General features: G+C 46.2%; 1 protein-coding gene across 6 annotated transcripts in view; it reads right to left on the reverse strand.

Annotated features, from left to right (window-relative positions):
• Positions 1 to 13,101, reverse strand: part of TRIO (trio Rho guanine nucleotide exchange factor) — a 322,877-nt gene that overhangs the window by 197,520 nt on the left and 112,256 nt on the right. For all 6 annotated transcript variants that reach the window (XM_053657329.1, XM_053657327.1, XM_053657330.1 and 3 more), the window contains exon 3: positions 6,018 to 6,132. In XM_053657329.1, coding sequence (XP_053513304.1) covers positions 6,018 to 6,132 — 115 coding nt within the window. The remainder of the gene's footprint in view (positions 1 to 6,017; positions 6,133 to 13,101) is intronic.

The raw sequence follows: 13,101 nt of genomic DNA on the forward strand, positions 1-13,101 counted from the left end.
CCTGTCTTCTGGGCGGAGTCCCACTCGAGGGTGACTCTGCTTGTGTCCTCCTGATGTCTGTGGGTCACTGTCAGGTGAGGAATGAAAAGGAAGGGGTGCCCCCCTGACCCCTGGCTCCACAGCCTGGCTGCAGGTCAGCACTGTGGAGAGCAGGGTGGGATGTGGAAGGGCACTGGAAATCAATTCAGGAAGAGTTCAGACCTTACCTGCGGAACCAAACTCTTTATCACCCTCTCTTGTCATGAAAAAATAGCCATGGCTATTCATTTGTGCACCTGAGAACAATGATGACTTGAAACAGGGTTCAACGCTGAAAACATTCAAAACTTCATTTTGTATGTATGGTTTTGCAGCCTGTCTCTTTAGGAGAAAAACAACTCATGTGTAAACTGATCACACACACTGCCTAGCACCTACTACAGCAAAGGTCCTCAGTGAGCACTAAATGAGGCCAGACCTGCCAGCGTGCACAGCACCCAGGTTGGGTGTCACAGCCCTGGGAACGGCAGTCACCCATAGTCTCCAGCCACAAGTGCTACACCACCCCCACCAATGTGTTGGCGGCAAAGGCGGGAACTTTCTGATGTCCCTTTTTGTCCCTTTCAACCTCACCCAGGACACTGGGCTATCTCAGAGGTTCTCCAGTGTGGCCCACTGGTCACTGGGGGTCTTTGGCACACTTCTGGCAGAACTGTGGGGTCAGCCTATTTCCACAGTAACACTGAGATTACTGGCCTTTTCACCCGGTTGCACTGATGTTGTAAAGGCAGTGGCAGGAGCTCTGCTGGCCCTTAGCAGGGATCACGGCAGTGCAAGAAGCCATTGTATCCTTCCTCTCCACGCTGTTACGGAGTGAGCAAATGAACCAAAAAGCCAGGGTTTTTTTAGGGTGACCTTGACGAAGCAATACAAATTACTAATTTTATTAAATCTCAACCCGACTACATGGTAAATACATATAATGCGCTTCTGTAATAAAGAATAAACAACAGGCACCAAAGAATCCTAAAAGAGACGCAAAAGCTTTATCCTCACTTGCTTGTACCTTCAGGGTGACACAGCCTTGCACTTAAGGAACAGCCTCATCCTCACCGCCACGTAGTAGGCACGCAGTGCGCAGAGGCTGCTGATGCTGGAGCAGGCGTGACCGGGTGATGGCTGCCTGCAAGCGCTTCAGAAATACACCTGAGGCCTCATGGGCACCCACGGGGAGTCTGAGGTTCTCACCCAACATAAATGCAGTGGGACCGCGGGAAAGGTGTGTGGCATTCTGTCTGCCTCGTGTAATCACCTGAGAAATCAGTCTAAATTAAAAACTCAGAAAGCTAATTGCTATCATTAAGTGATATGAAAAAGCCAAAAAAAATTAAGTCAAAATTAAAACCAATTTCATGCTCTCGTGCATGAGTTCGCTGCTCTTCCCTCTCCGTCCCCTTTCCCCAAACACGAGTGCACACACACCCTCTCATGCACGCTTCTCCTTACCCTGATTCACACCCTCAGTCACTGACATCGCAGGTTTCACAGATATCAAAGTTCCTCAGACAACTACATCGGTGCCAGAAGCTGTCACAGGAATGTTCTGGAAAAGCCCGTGGGGACAGAGCCTGAGTGGACGGACGGTGGCTCTCAACCTGAGGCACATGGTGTTGAAAGCCACACAGAGAAAGTGGGTGGGCACAGCGGCCGAGCTCCTCAGTCACATGTGGACAACTGCCCGCAGGAATGAGCTGATTAACGTCAGTCGCCTGCTCCTACGGGACTAGGAACTGGACAGGAGTTAACACTCGGCTCGCACACTCCTCATGCTACACCCCCTCAGGGTCTCCCATAGGTCCTGCCTGGCCCACAAGCCGGCCAACACCAAAGGCCTCCTTCACAAATCCTAGAGGCAAAGAGGGTTTCCAAAAACATCTGAAAATCTCCCACGGCACTGAAATTAAGGATTCTGGACCTCCCTGGGGTCTAACGGTGTTTGCACAGTTGCACGACTCCATTTGGTAGAAATGTCAGGCCTCCGAGGCGGGGGCAAGGTTGGCCCTCCCCACCCAGGCTCCCAGACTCTGCGGCCACACAATGGTGGGGCACTACGAGTAGGTGTGTTTTATCGTTGTATTAGCTGCTGTTCGGTCGACTGCACTTTAAACATCAGTCTTCACCATATCGAGACAAATTCTCGGGCAGCCTGTCTTCCTCCTCACACAGCCAACACAGTGTGTACATAAAACTACAAAGCCTCTCCACTTGAAAGGGGCTTAAAAAGAATCCTGAGTAACTCCAGTCCTAACGACAGGAACAAGCCGGAGAAGGACACAGCTAAAAGGTACCCTGAGCTTGCACAGTTTACAGAAGGATTAACTATTCGCCTTCCTCCACAATCAAACTGTTATTAGCACCCAGTGACTTCCCAAGAAATGAAAACTGCACACGCACTGGGCTGGGCGTACACACCGTTTCGATCGCTCCGTCTTTACCAAGCCCAAGCCCGTCATGGTCAGGAAACCTTCCCAAACCCAGTTCTGCTCACGAGCAGCTACGGAACATGCGCAGCTGGCCGCAGGCGATGGGGCTGTGGGCTACAGCTACTCCTCCACCATAAACACGAACAAGTGCACTGGAAAGCATGACTCAAGAAGCAGTATGGTTGGCAGTTTTGTCAAAGAGCCTCGGTTTATCTATGGGATACAGAAAATTTAGGTAAAATTGAGGTGCCTTCTCAACACAGGTCTCTAAAAGAGAAACTCTTTCTTTACTTCCTAGAAAGTCCATTCTTACATGAAAGTTCATAGATGCATCCATGAAAAATCTCCCCACCGTTTCATTAGTGACCGAAGGGAGTCAGAGCAGTCTGTCCATGTGGCCACTACAAACCATCTGAATGCTCTAGAACACAGTAAGAACAATAAACACCTGGAGGAGAACCAAGACCACCGCTGTCTTCCTCGCTGTGTGGGAATCCCCATTACACCCTCAGGAAGTTCAGCCACGACGCGATTCTCCTGCGCACGTTCAATAGAAAGTTTCCTTGCAGGTGAATCCCACGAGGGTCACTTTACTGCTCCTTTTTTTAAAGGAGGGGCAGGGGAACGGAAGGTGACCCAAGTAATAAACCCCAATGACTCACCCCTCTCAGATCACTGTATGTGGAACCCCAGGGCCGCGTTCTAAGAGGCACAGCCTAGAGGCCACGCAGAAGAAACTCAAGGTGACCTGGCTCGCGCACACGTCAAAAGGAGAGTAACCAAAGGAAGGGAGGAAGGAAAAGAGAAAGATGGAAATTATTATGCTAATTCTGAGGCAGCTACTGTACCCGAGGCACTGCGCTGGGTGTGCAGGTAAACCTTCTTACTCAACACTCACAATGATCCAAAGAAGTGCGGATTAGCATCACGGTTTGTAGATCAGAAAGCAGATAAAAGTAATTAAGTAGCTCGTGCCAGGTCACAGTCAGTGGCACTTTACCCATGCTTTCCTGGATGGCACACTTCTCCGAGTTCAGGAATGTGGAGGGACTGAGGGACAGCCAGAGGCCACCTTCACGTCACAAAAAAATTTGGGGAGTAACAGACAGGGGAAGAAATCTCACAGACCCTTAGGGCTGTTGACGCCACGCTGAGGGTACAGGCAGACCCACAAGTCCAAAGAAATTCACACACCATTAATTTTCTGACGACTTTCATCAATCCTGTTGTTTGGCTAACACAAAGCAGTGCTCACTAGTCTCGCTAGTTCTTTTGGGGGTCAGTGTGGGGCCACAGAGCGTGGGGTGGACCCAGAGAGAACTTGTTCAGCTGCCACTTCTGTCCACCTGGACCACCGTGAAATCCTCCTCCACCGTCACTTGGCAAACGCATCACTTACATGTTACTCCCACCTGTCTGTCTGCTCATTAACCAAGGACGAGCAAATGGCATCTCTTGTCCCTTGGAACTATAAGTATAAAAGCAAATCTAGGCAATGAAATGAAGTGATTGTGCTTGGTAGTTGGAGGGTCACCCTAAGCACTTAATTGTTTATGAGCAAAAGAACAGAATGTTTGGGATTTGTTACAAAATATTCCACAGGGAAAACTAGAGAAAAACAAGACTGGCCAAAAGTTTGTAACTGTGGATGACAGGTATGTGATGTTTGCTACACTACTCTGTCTACTTCTGTGTATGCTCACAATTTCCCAGTGACAAAGTTTCGTATGTGTGTTTTAGAGTGGGTCAGCCAGGTGATCCAAAACATACCTGAATCAATTTTTTAATAATATTTATACTACTTTGTCTGCTTAGAATTCAGGCTGGAATTTAGCTCTTTCCTGGACAGCACAGTGCCACACCTTAGAACAGTGAAAACCCCAAACCACCAGAATTTAATGTGAATGAAATGAAAAGTAACTTTTTACATTCACAATCAAAACAGATTTCGAAACTAGAAAGCAACTTGCCAGAGTTACACACAGCAATTCAATCATGTAATGTAAAAAATCCCCTGGATGGTACCGAATTCAACGTGTTTTCCACCCCACCAGATGACAACTACTTTGCCAGGTGAGAACTTCTTTGACACTGCCCGTGTAGCGCTCTGCTTCTCTTTCCACCAGGCACAGCTCCTGGCACCTCAGAACTCAGTAAGTGGCGGCTCTCAACTACACTGTTACTCAGCAGGGATAGTGAGTCACACGTAACTCCCAAAATTCTTTCTAGCTCTTTGATTTTGACAGTTCAGCAGTCCAAGAAAACACCAGAGGAAGAAGGGAAAACATTTTCTGCGTGTGTGAATGAGTGCTATCCCTTTGTCACTGATGACACCCAGTGAAAGTTCTCCCACGAAGGATGCCCACACAGAAAACCCAGACGGTCTGCTGCATCTGCCAAAGCAGGGATGGGTCACGAACGGGCACAGCCGTCCTCCCCGGTGGTGTCACAGACCCTGTGATGGGGAGGATCTGGTTCACTTACCTCAGCCTTCAGAACCTATGAGGTTGCTATTGATCATCTTTTATTAAACACTCTCTTGCGTAATACGTTCCTTAAAGTTACTATATACTCTAGCCGCTACTATGACTGAGTTTTGTTTATTTTTTTCTATGTCCTAATTTAGTTGCTTAGGAAATGCCATCCTTTAGCATATGCCTTTCTGGAATGAAGATTTCCTTTTCTTCAGAGGGAAGCATCTCTCGAAATTTCAGCACACAACGGTCTCTTGTTTCAGGTGTGGCCATATTCCTGGATGATATCCCAGTAGTATTCTATTTCCCCAAAAGTAGTCTGAACGATGAAAAGGGGATATTAGCATGGGGGGGCTTTCTCTCCCTGGTCATCCTCTAGCAGTGCGGTAAGTAAAACCTCATTAGGGCGAAAACAAATACTCTGAACTCCTCACACGCACACTCAGGCCAGTTCCTATGCACTGTTCCTCCCTTCAGGGCTCTGCAGAAAACAAGGCTTTGCCCATTCTTGGTGTTCTTTCTCAACCAGACTCCCCGATTATCTCCCTGACTATCACCAGTGGTCTCTCAGATTGGAGGGGGCTCCCAGGCTTGGTGTCCTGTTAGTTGGGAAGGATTTTTCACCCCCCACAAACTTCAAGCTACAGACCAATGGCATCCTTGTCAGGAGCCACAGCTCGGGAGGAAACAGAGGCTCAGTGTCACAAACAGCGCTCTCTGGCTCCCGGGGCCCGTGTCCGGTCTCGGAGTCGCCAACCGCACTCTCCTTCACTTCTGCCCGGGCTCCCCCTGGGCCCCCCCATCCCAACACCCTGCCTGTGCGCATCCCGGCCCACCTTCTCACACGCAGCTCTCCGCTCAAAACACGTCCCTTCTCGTCCCGCCCCCCAGAATTGCTGCAAGCATGACAGAACGGTCACTGAGTGGAAACAAGCAGACAGATTGTGACTTTAATTTTGTACTACTTTGACTGGTTGGAACAGAGGTGGGGTTCAGTTGTTTTCTAGAGAGCACGGTGCCACACCTTAGAAGAGTCAAAACAGTGAAAACAGTGAGAAGCCCCGGCCCACCCAGAACTTACCTAGGGATACAGGCCAGGTAGGAAATGAGTCTCCTGAGATCCTCCTGCCGTATTCTGTCATGATTGCTGCGGGCTGGAAAGGTTAAAATGGGACCCCCACGTTTATCTCTGCCACCTGAAAAACAAACATTTGGCATATATATGAATCCAATTAACTGTGGCATTAAATGAGAACAGCACTAAATCAGAGCCACCAGCGCCGCGTCTGTGCACAGTACCCAGCGGTTGACACACGCGTCTGATTGGATCACAACGACCCTGTTGAGAGGTTGTATCCTTCCGGCTGTGTAACTAAAGATCTGGAAGGTCGAAGAGCTTCAATAACGACAAAGGGACGTTGTCAGCATGGTCACAGCCAGGCCCCCTTTGCCCTGACAAGAACTCATATAACTTTCCAAACTAATGGCTCTGGTTCTTTCTGAAGTAGTAGAAATGTCGAGAGGACACTGAACGATGGGCTCCTCGGCCTTGGCTATGAATGGAATGTGCCTCTGACAGTGGGAGGCGGCGGCACGTTACCATGGACAGAACGGCATCACCAGGCATCACCAGGCAACCGTCTGAAACGTCTCACGGTGCTTTCAGGTGGCATCGACGGCTCCAGTTTCCTAGAACACCTCTTGTCTCCAACGTAAGATGGGAAACAATTTTCATGTTTTTATTCCCTACATCTTTCATTCTTCTCAAACAGGAATCAATATTCTCAGTTAAAAACATTACAGCTCAACACGTATTATAGAAGCTTGACTCTTAGTATGGTATTTAGATTAAAACATTCACCTGTTCTTGGTAAAGAGAATCATATCTAATGTTTTCCCAAACTACCTTTCTGAATTTTTCAAACGCAACATAATGCTTGACCAGGAGGGAGACGAAATGCCAAGGACCTCTGTCCAGCCCTCCTCTCTGGGACCGTCTCCCCTGACACAAGCAAGGCAGGGTTTACCACGGCATGAAAAGCAGCTTCCAAACTCTGCCCATCCAGAGAGTCACGTGGGGAGTGGACAGGTGCGCCACTGCGCACGGCCATCCTGGTCACACCCAGGTCACTCCAAGGTGCGAACTAAATGTAAGTGTGGGTGGGAGCACTGACTGCTTTCCCTAGACCGCTTCACCTTTCAACTAAGACTTTTCCCAACCTGGCAGCACTAGCGAGGGGCCCCAAGACCTACCAGCAAGCTCTCCCCCCAAACAGGCTGCCATTCATGCCCACAAAAAAGCGTATTTGAACCCAAACTTGAATTTCAAAATAGAGGGGGGGGGGTTCAATTTGTGTTTCTTTTTCCCCAGCATGGAGCTTCAGAAAACTCCCTAGGGTAGTTTTAAAATTTCATCAAAAATCACTTATGATTTTAAATACTGAAATAAAATTTGCATAGTCTCTGTTTAATTAATTTAAAAATTTGTTTTCACTTTCGATCTTCCCTGCACTGGGGTGTATCTTCCAATCTGTGGCGCGTCACAGTCGGAGACAGGCAGGTGCCAAAACCACCCATCTGCTGACCCCTCCCAGCGAGGTTAAAAATAAACACATTAGAATTAATGAAATGCAGTATCAGTTCAGAGGTTCCCGGTGTCTGAGCCTCAAGGAGCTTCAAAGCAATGCCACAGGAGTCTGTTTAGATTACAGGCACTGAGATTTAACCTGTTTGCAAATACCACCGAAGGCACCCAGTGGAAAATACTGTCTGGGTTATAAAGCAGAAATGTTACAACTTCCAAGTTCTCATTCCTAAACTAATAAATAATTACAACAATGCTGTACCTTATAAAACCACCATCTACTAAGATATACTAATATGTGTCTGATGTCAACCCGCAGCCTCATGGTAAGGCAGGCGGGACAGATGTCAGTCCCATTTCATAGACAGGAAACTCAGCACCTTAGTGTGGACAATAAAAAGAAAAGGGCAGGAAACCCATTTCCTGCACCTACGGACGTCACAGGAAATCCAGTCAGGAGAGTTTTACAGCCTCTGGACCTCTCTCCCCAAGTCCGAAATCAAAACCCAACAGCTCATGAGGGATTATCTGCCTATCCAAATGCGTTTTAGTCAAAAAACAAAAGAACACAAAAAGGACATTGTTTTATCTTCAGGTCTTAGAAAAACCACATCCTCTCTGCTCTTTGTCTCCCCATTATTTCTGCAAGGCACCCCTTGCCTTCCAGTCATAACTTACACATTCTTTGCGTCTGTCTGTCCCCCAACAAGAATGGAAGCCTACGGAGGCCGGCATCTCCGCTCACCGACGACACCAGTGTGCACTCACCCCCAGTGCTTAGTGAGAGACGGACGGGCACTAAAGGATGCTCAGTAAGCGTCTGCTCCACGAGTGGGTTCTTCTTCTACATGCCACTCCAAGTTCATTAAAAATACAACGGCACCTCGGTACTCGTCGTTAATTCATTCCCGAACTCCAAAGCCGCCACGTACCCAGAGATGAAGCGTTTTCCCTCATAGGACGTTGTGACTCACACAAGTTCTAGCAGGGGCGACGAGTCCCGAGCAAGCGCCAAGTGCTGACACATTTTTTTTCTGGTCAAAATGCAACGAGTACAGGGTTTGACAAGGTCTGACGCTGACGAGTACAGAGGTGTGACTGCACCTACCACTGTGTGTCAGGAAGTTAAAGAGGGAAATGAAACGCCTGAATGTTTTTACAGGAAGAAACACGGATGCTAAATCAACTGGGGTTTCCGCTACCACCAGAAGGAAGGCTGGAAAGGCCCCAGCTACCAATGTCTGTGTGATGGTTACTCCCTGAAACCCAGTGACATGCGTTTCCCTCTTCTGAAAGGCAAAAAAAACTCCAGGGAACTCAGTCTCTCGAGCAGTACGGCCCGAATGACCAGAGGCAGCTAGATTCAGAGTTGCCCCTTTATCTCTAAATAAATTAAGAACTCACCTTTCACCCCATGAGAATGGACTTCCCTTGGAAGACACACTTAGATGGAGAAGCACAACGCAAATTTTAATGAACCCACTGGATTTTCCTCTGTAATGGCCTTACTTGAATTTCTGGATTAGAATGCCATTGAAAACCACTCTTCACGCCTCCCCGAGGAACAGTCTAACTCAGGGCTGTGAAAAGCTCTGAAAAGATGTGGTTTATAAGAGAAAAATTATGGCCACAGTCTCTAAGTCTATTAGGCAACGAAGCTCTGTTAAAAGGGTGTCCACGGGTCCCCTGATCCGAGAGCTAAAGCCGACGGCTCCCCAGCCCGACCTTCACTGGTCCGCCTCTTCCTGCCTGGTCCTGAGAACCAGGAACTGGCTTACAGACTGTTTCTCATGAAGACTCTAAGGGGTCTCCGGACTTCTGGGAAGGCCTCGGTGGCACCTGGCCTCCCAGCCAGCCACTAAGGACTCCGGCTGTACTAGGCGCTAACAAGAACATACAAGGTGGAGGGAAGAGACCCCCCTTCCTTCCCATGAAGTACAGAGCTGTGCAAATCGGCAGCAAGAGGAATTAATAAGGTCACTAGTCACATTACTGACAGCAAACTTCTGGGCAATCAAATCCCACCTTCCTGTCAATACCTCCACTTGCAAAGGTGAATATTCACCTTGCCCCACCCCCAAAAAAAACTAATCTAAAAAAGTAACCCAAAGCCCACCCACAGGCAAGTGGCTGAGTGAACGGCTGAGCACATGCACACAGTGCAGTCACATGCGACCGTGAAGGAAATGAGACCTCTCTATACGCACTGCTCTCTCTGGACCACTGTTCAAAGGGAAACAAGAGAGGTGCAGAAAACAGTGCATCGATGACTGTTTCTCTAAGGGGAGGGGAATGAGATGGGATGAATGGGTAGACAGAGAGAATGCTCTTGTTTTAAAAGTGTAGGAAATAAATCAAAAACTAAATAAAACAAAAGATAAAATGTTTCCTACGGGGGAGGGAAGGTACAGGGTGAAAGAGGTAAAGAGGGAAACTAAATTTAACTACTTTTTATCTTTAACATTTTTTAGCTCTTTACCTTGGAGTGATGTACTCATTGTACTTAACGTTGAAGCCAGATTAAGTGGTTGTTTTTTTTTTAAGCCTTAAAAACATAAAGTAAAATGAAACAAATGCCCCTGAGTTTCAAGGTGGAAGGGACTTGATCCACACAGAGAGGAACTATTTTATGTGACTTTAAAATGCAGAAACAGGACAGCACATTGCTGGTGGCACATGCTCCCGGGACAACAGAAGTTACAACAGAACAACAGAAGTCGCACTGTGGCGGTAGCATCACTATTACAGTGCAAATGAGCAATTATGTCGATGAGGGCAAGAGCTGAGACTTTTAGCATAAAGGAAAGGAGATATAAGTCCATAATCAAAGAAAAGTAAAATATCTGTAATCCTAATTGTAAGCTGGAAATTTTCATATGGAGTTATGACATCTTAACTCACTGGGGAAAATGTCTCTGTGTGTGTATATGTAAATATAAACGTGTGTGTGTATTATGTATATATACACACACACACACATACACACACACACACATATGCATATACATATTCCCCAGATGTGCCCACTGAGAGACACAGACACAACCACCACTCCAGGAGCAGCGGGCTTCCTGGCTCCCGCGGAGGAACCAGGGGCTTTAGGAAAACAGCGGGCAGCACCAGTGCAGCAGGACAGGGACAAACTGGGCAGGAACCACTTGGCTACAGCAGCAAAGAGAGAAGGTGCATCACTGTGGCACATGGCTGGGCTCAGGAGCCAATCTAAAGAGGCTCCCACTGTCTAAAGACGGGAAAATGTTAACTTCATGAACAGAGAAAAGAATTGACAGTGAATTAAAACACATCAAATATATTTAAAATCATGAGCTCAAAAGGATGTTTAAAAAGGCTTCAAATTTTTTTCTACTCGTCTAAAATGTCTAATGGTCATTTTTCATAAATCTGAACACTGGTAAATGACAAGAAGCAATCACTTATACTGCTTTTCCATATGAACTATGTTCTCAGGGCAGCAAGAAAGTTTGGGGCATCTCTATGGAATATTCAAGTTGATGAATGAAGAAGAAAGGGGGTGGATAGGGCAGGGGAGAGTAATGGGGGCGAAATGGGGACAACTATAATTGAACAATGATAAAATAATTTTAAAAAAGAATGTCAGCTTTTTGCAACCCTAGTAAAATACCAGATCTAAGCAATGATCCTCAATAAATGCTTAACCAGACTCTTCTAATAAAACTCCCAGGAGAACTACCCAATACCAGCCATGAAGGATCTTTGCCTCCTTCTCTGCAAAACCTAAGCTAAGTCTAATCAAGCCTCAGGATTTAGCTCCTAGTTTTATAAGAAATACAGGGAAATGGGAACATGCTATATGACCACCCAGGGATGCAACCAGCAAAATCTAAAACATAGAAAAATCTCCAGGAAAACACCTGGTTTCCTCACATAATAAACATAAAGGGGTAAGACAAAAATAATAAGGAGAAAGAACCTATGAGTTAAAAAAAGACATCAGACATATCAACTAATATGTCTGCAATATGTAGCCTATAAAAACCACACTGTACAGCAAGCAGGGAAATTTAAATATTAATTGGCTTTTTATATTTAAAATCACTACTTATTTTTAGGTCTGTTAATGGAAGTGTGGGGTTTTTTAACTTATCTTTTAGACAATTAAATGTTTACAAATATAATGATATAATATCTGTAATTTACTTTAAAATCACCCACAGTGAAGGGAGGGGAGGAGGGGACAGGAACACAGGTGAAGCAAGGTCACTGATGCTCACTGATGCTCACTGCATCCTCTCCCGTGCAGGATGTTGGAACGCCCCAGGCACGATAAAGCTGGCGGACGGTAGTGTTCTTAATTCTGGTAGCTGTCTGTGAGTTCGTTTAAGGCCGAAACCCTAGTGGTACAGGAATCGCATGTCATGGTTGGAATCCCTACATAGGATGTCATATAGAATAGATATGGATGAGTATATATGTGTATATGTACACTTATGACATCAAATACATAATATATGCTACATTAATTATACATTCTATAAATACATATAATGCACTGAGTATATATACAATAAACATACAGGGTACGCACTATCAGGTAGAAACTACAGGCCACCTCTTTCAGTACCCTCCTCCGACTTCAAGCATGAATTCAGGCATGTCATCTAATCTCATTTAACACTACTCTCTGAACGAAGAAAGTAGTATTTTGCTCTCTTACTTCAGTGTCATGAGGATTACGTTTCACAGTGCCTGGAGATGAGACGGAGGGTCAGAAATATTTGTGTATAAGGAATCCTCACTGGGGTTTTTTAGATCATGACCTAATAAGTAACTCATGGAATCACTGACCTCTTGGCCTGCTTTTTGGAAAGCCCTGGCTATTCCAAAAAGCCAGTCACACAGAGAGCTTTTACAAAGGTACCATAATATCCCCTAATATTTAAAAAATGGGGTCTTAGCAGAAAAATAAGCAATTGCCAGCACTGGGGGTGGGGGAGGGGGTGGGGGCTGGGAATGGCAAACTGGGCATGGGGTTCTTTGGGGGTGAGTAGAAATGTTCCGGAATTAGACTGTGATGATTGCACAACCCAGTAAATACACTAAAATTCACTGAATTGCACACTATAAAAAGGTGAGTTTTATGTTATGTGAATTACTTCTCAACAACAAAGAAAAAAATGGATTCACGGGTGCAATTTTTAAAATAATCATTTGTTTTTAGTTTCTTGGTATTCTCCCTCTCCCCTTACTAAACGAGGTAACGGTGAGCCTAAAGCAACCTGCAGGGAGCTCGAGCTACCGCAGCTGCCAAACCTGGTCACAGAGCACAGCGGACGACACTACACAACCGGGCGGCACCTTTACCGACTGCGCCTCGTTAACACCCATCCTGACAGTCCTTCCACTGTGACACAGTTCCACTTCGGTCCTTTGCAACCCAAAACTTCCCTCCCCACTGAAGACACCCAGCTTTAATGAACCCTACAGAATTTAAGGCTTTAGCAAAGATTCCTGATGTAACTCTAAACGATTAATCATTTCATTTCTTTAATTCATTAGAAGGGAAATAGTTTTAGTTTTGACAGAAATTTAGGTAAAATGC

This window comes from Artibeus jamaicensis, unplaced genomic scaffold (assembly GCF_021234435.1).
Source record: "Artibeus jamaicensis isolate MK-2021 breed Jamaican fruit bat unplaced genomic scaffold, CSHL_Jam_final scaffold_369, whole genome shotgun sequence".
In the NCBI taxonomy this organism is placed as follows: domain Eukaryota; kingdom Metazoa; phylum Chordata; class Mammalia; order Chiroptera; family Phyllostomidae; genus Artibeus; species Artibeus jamaicensis.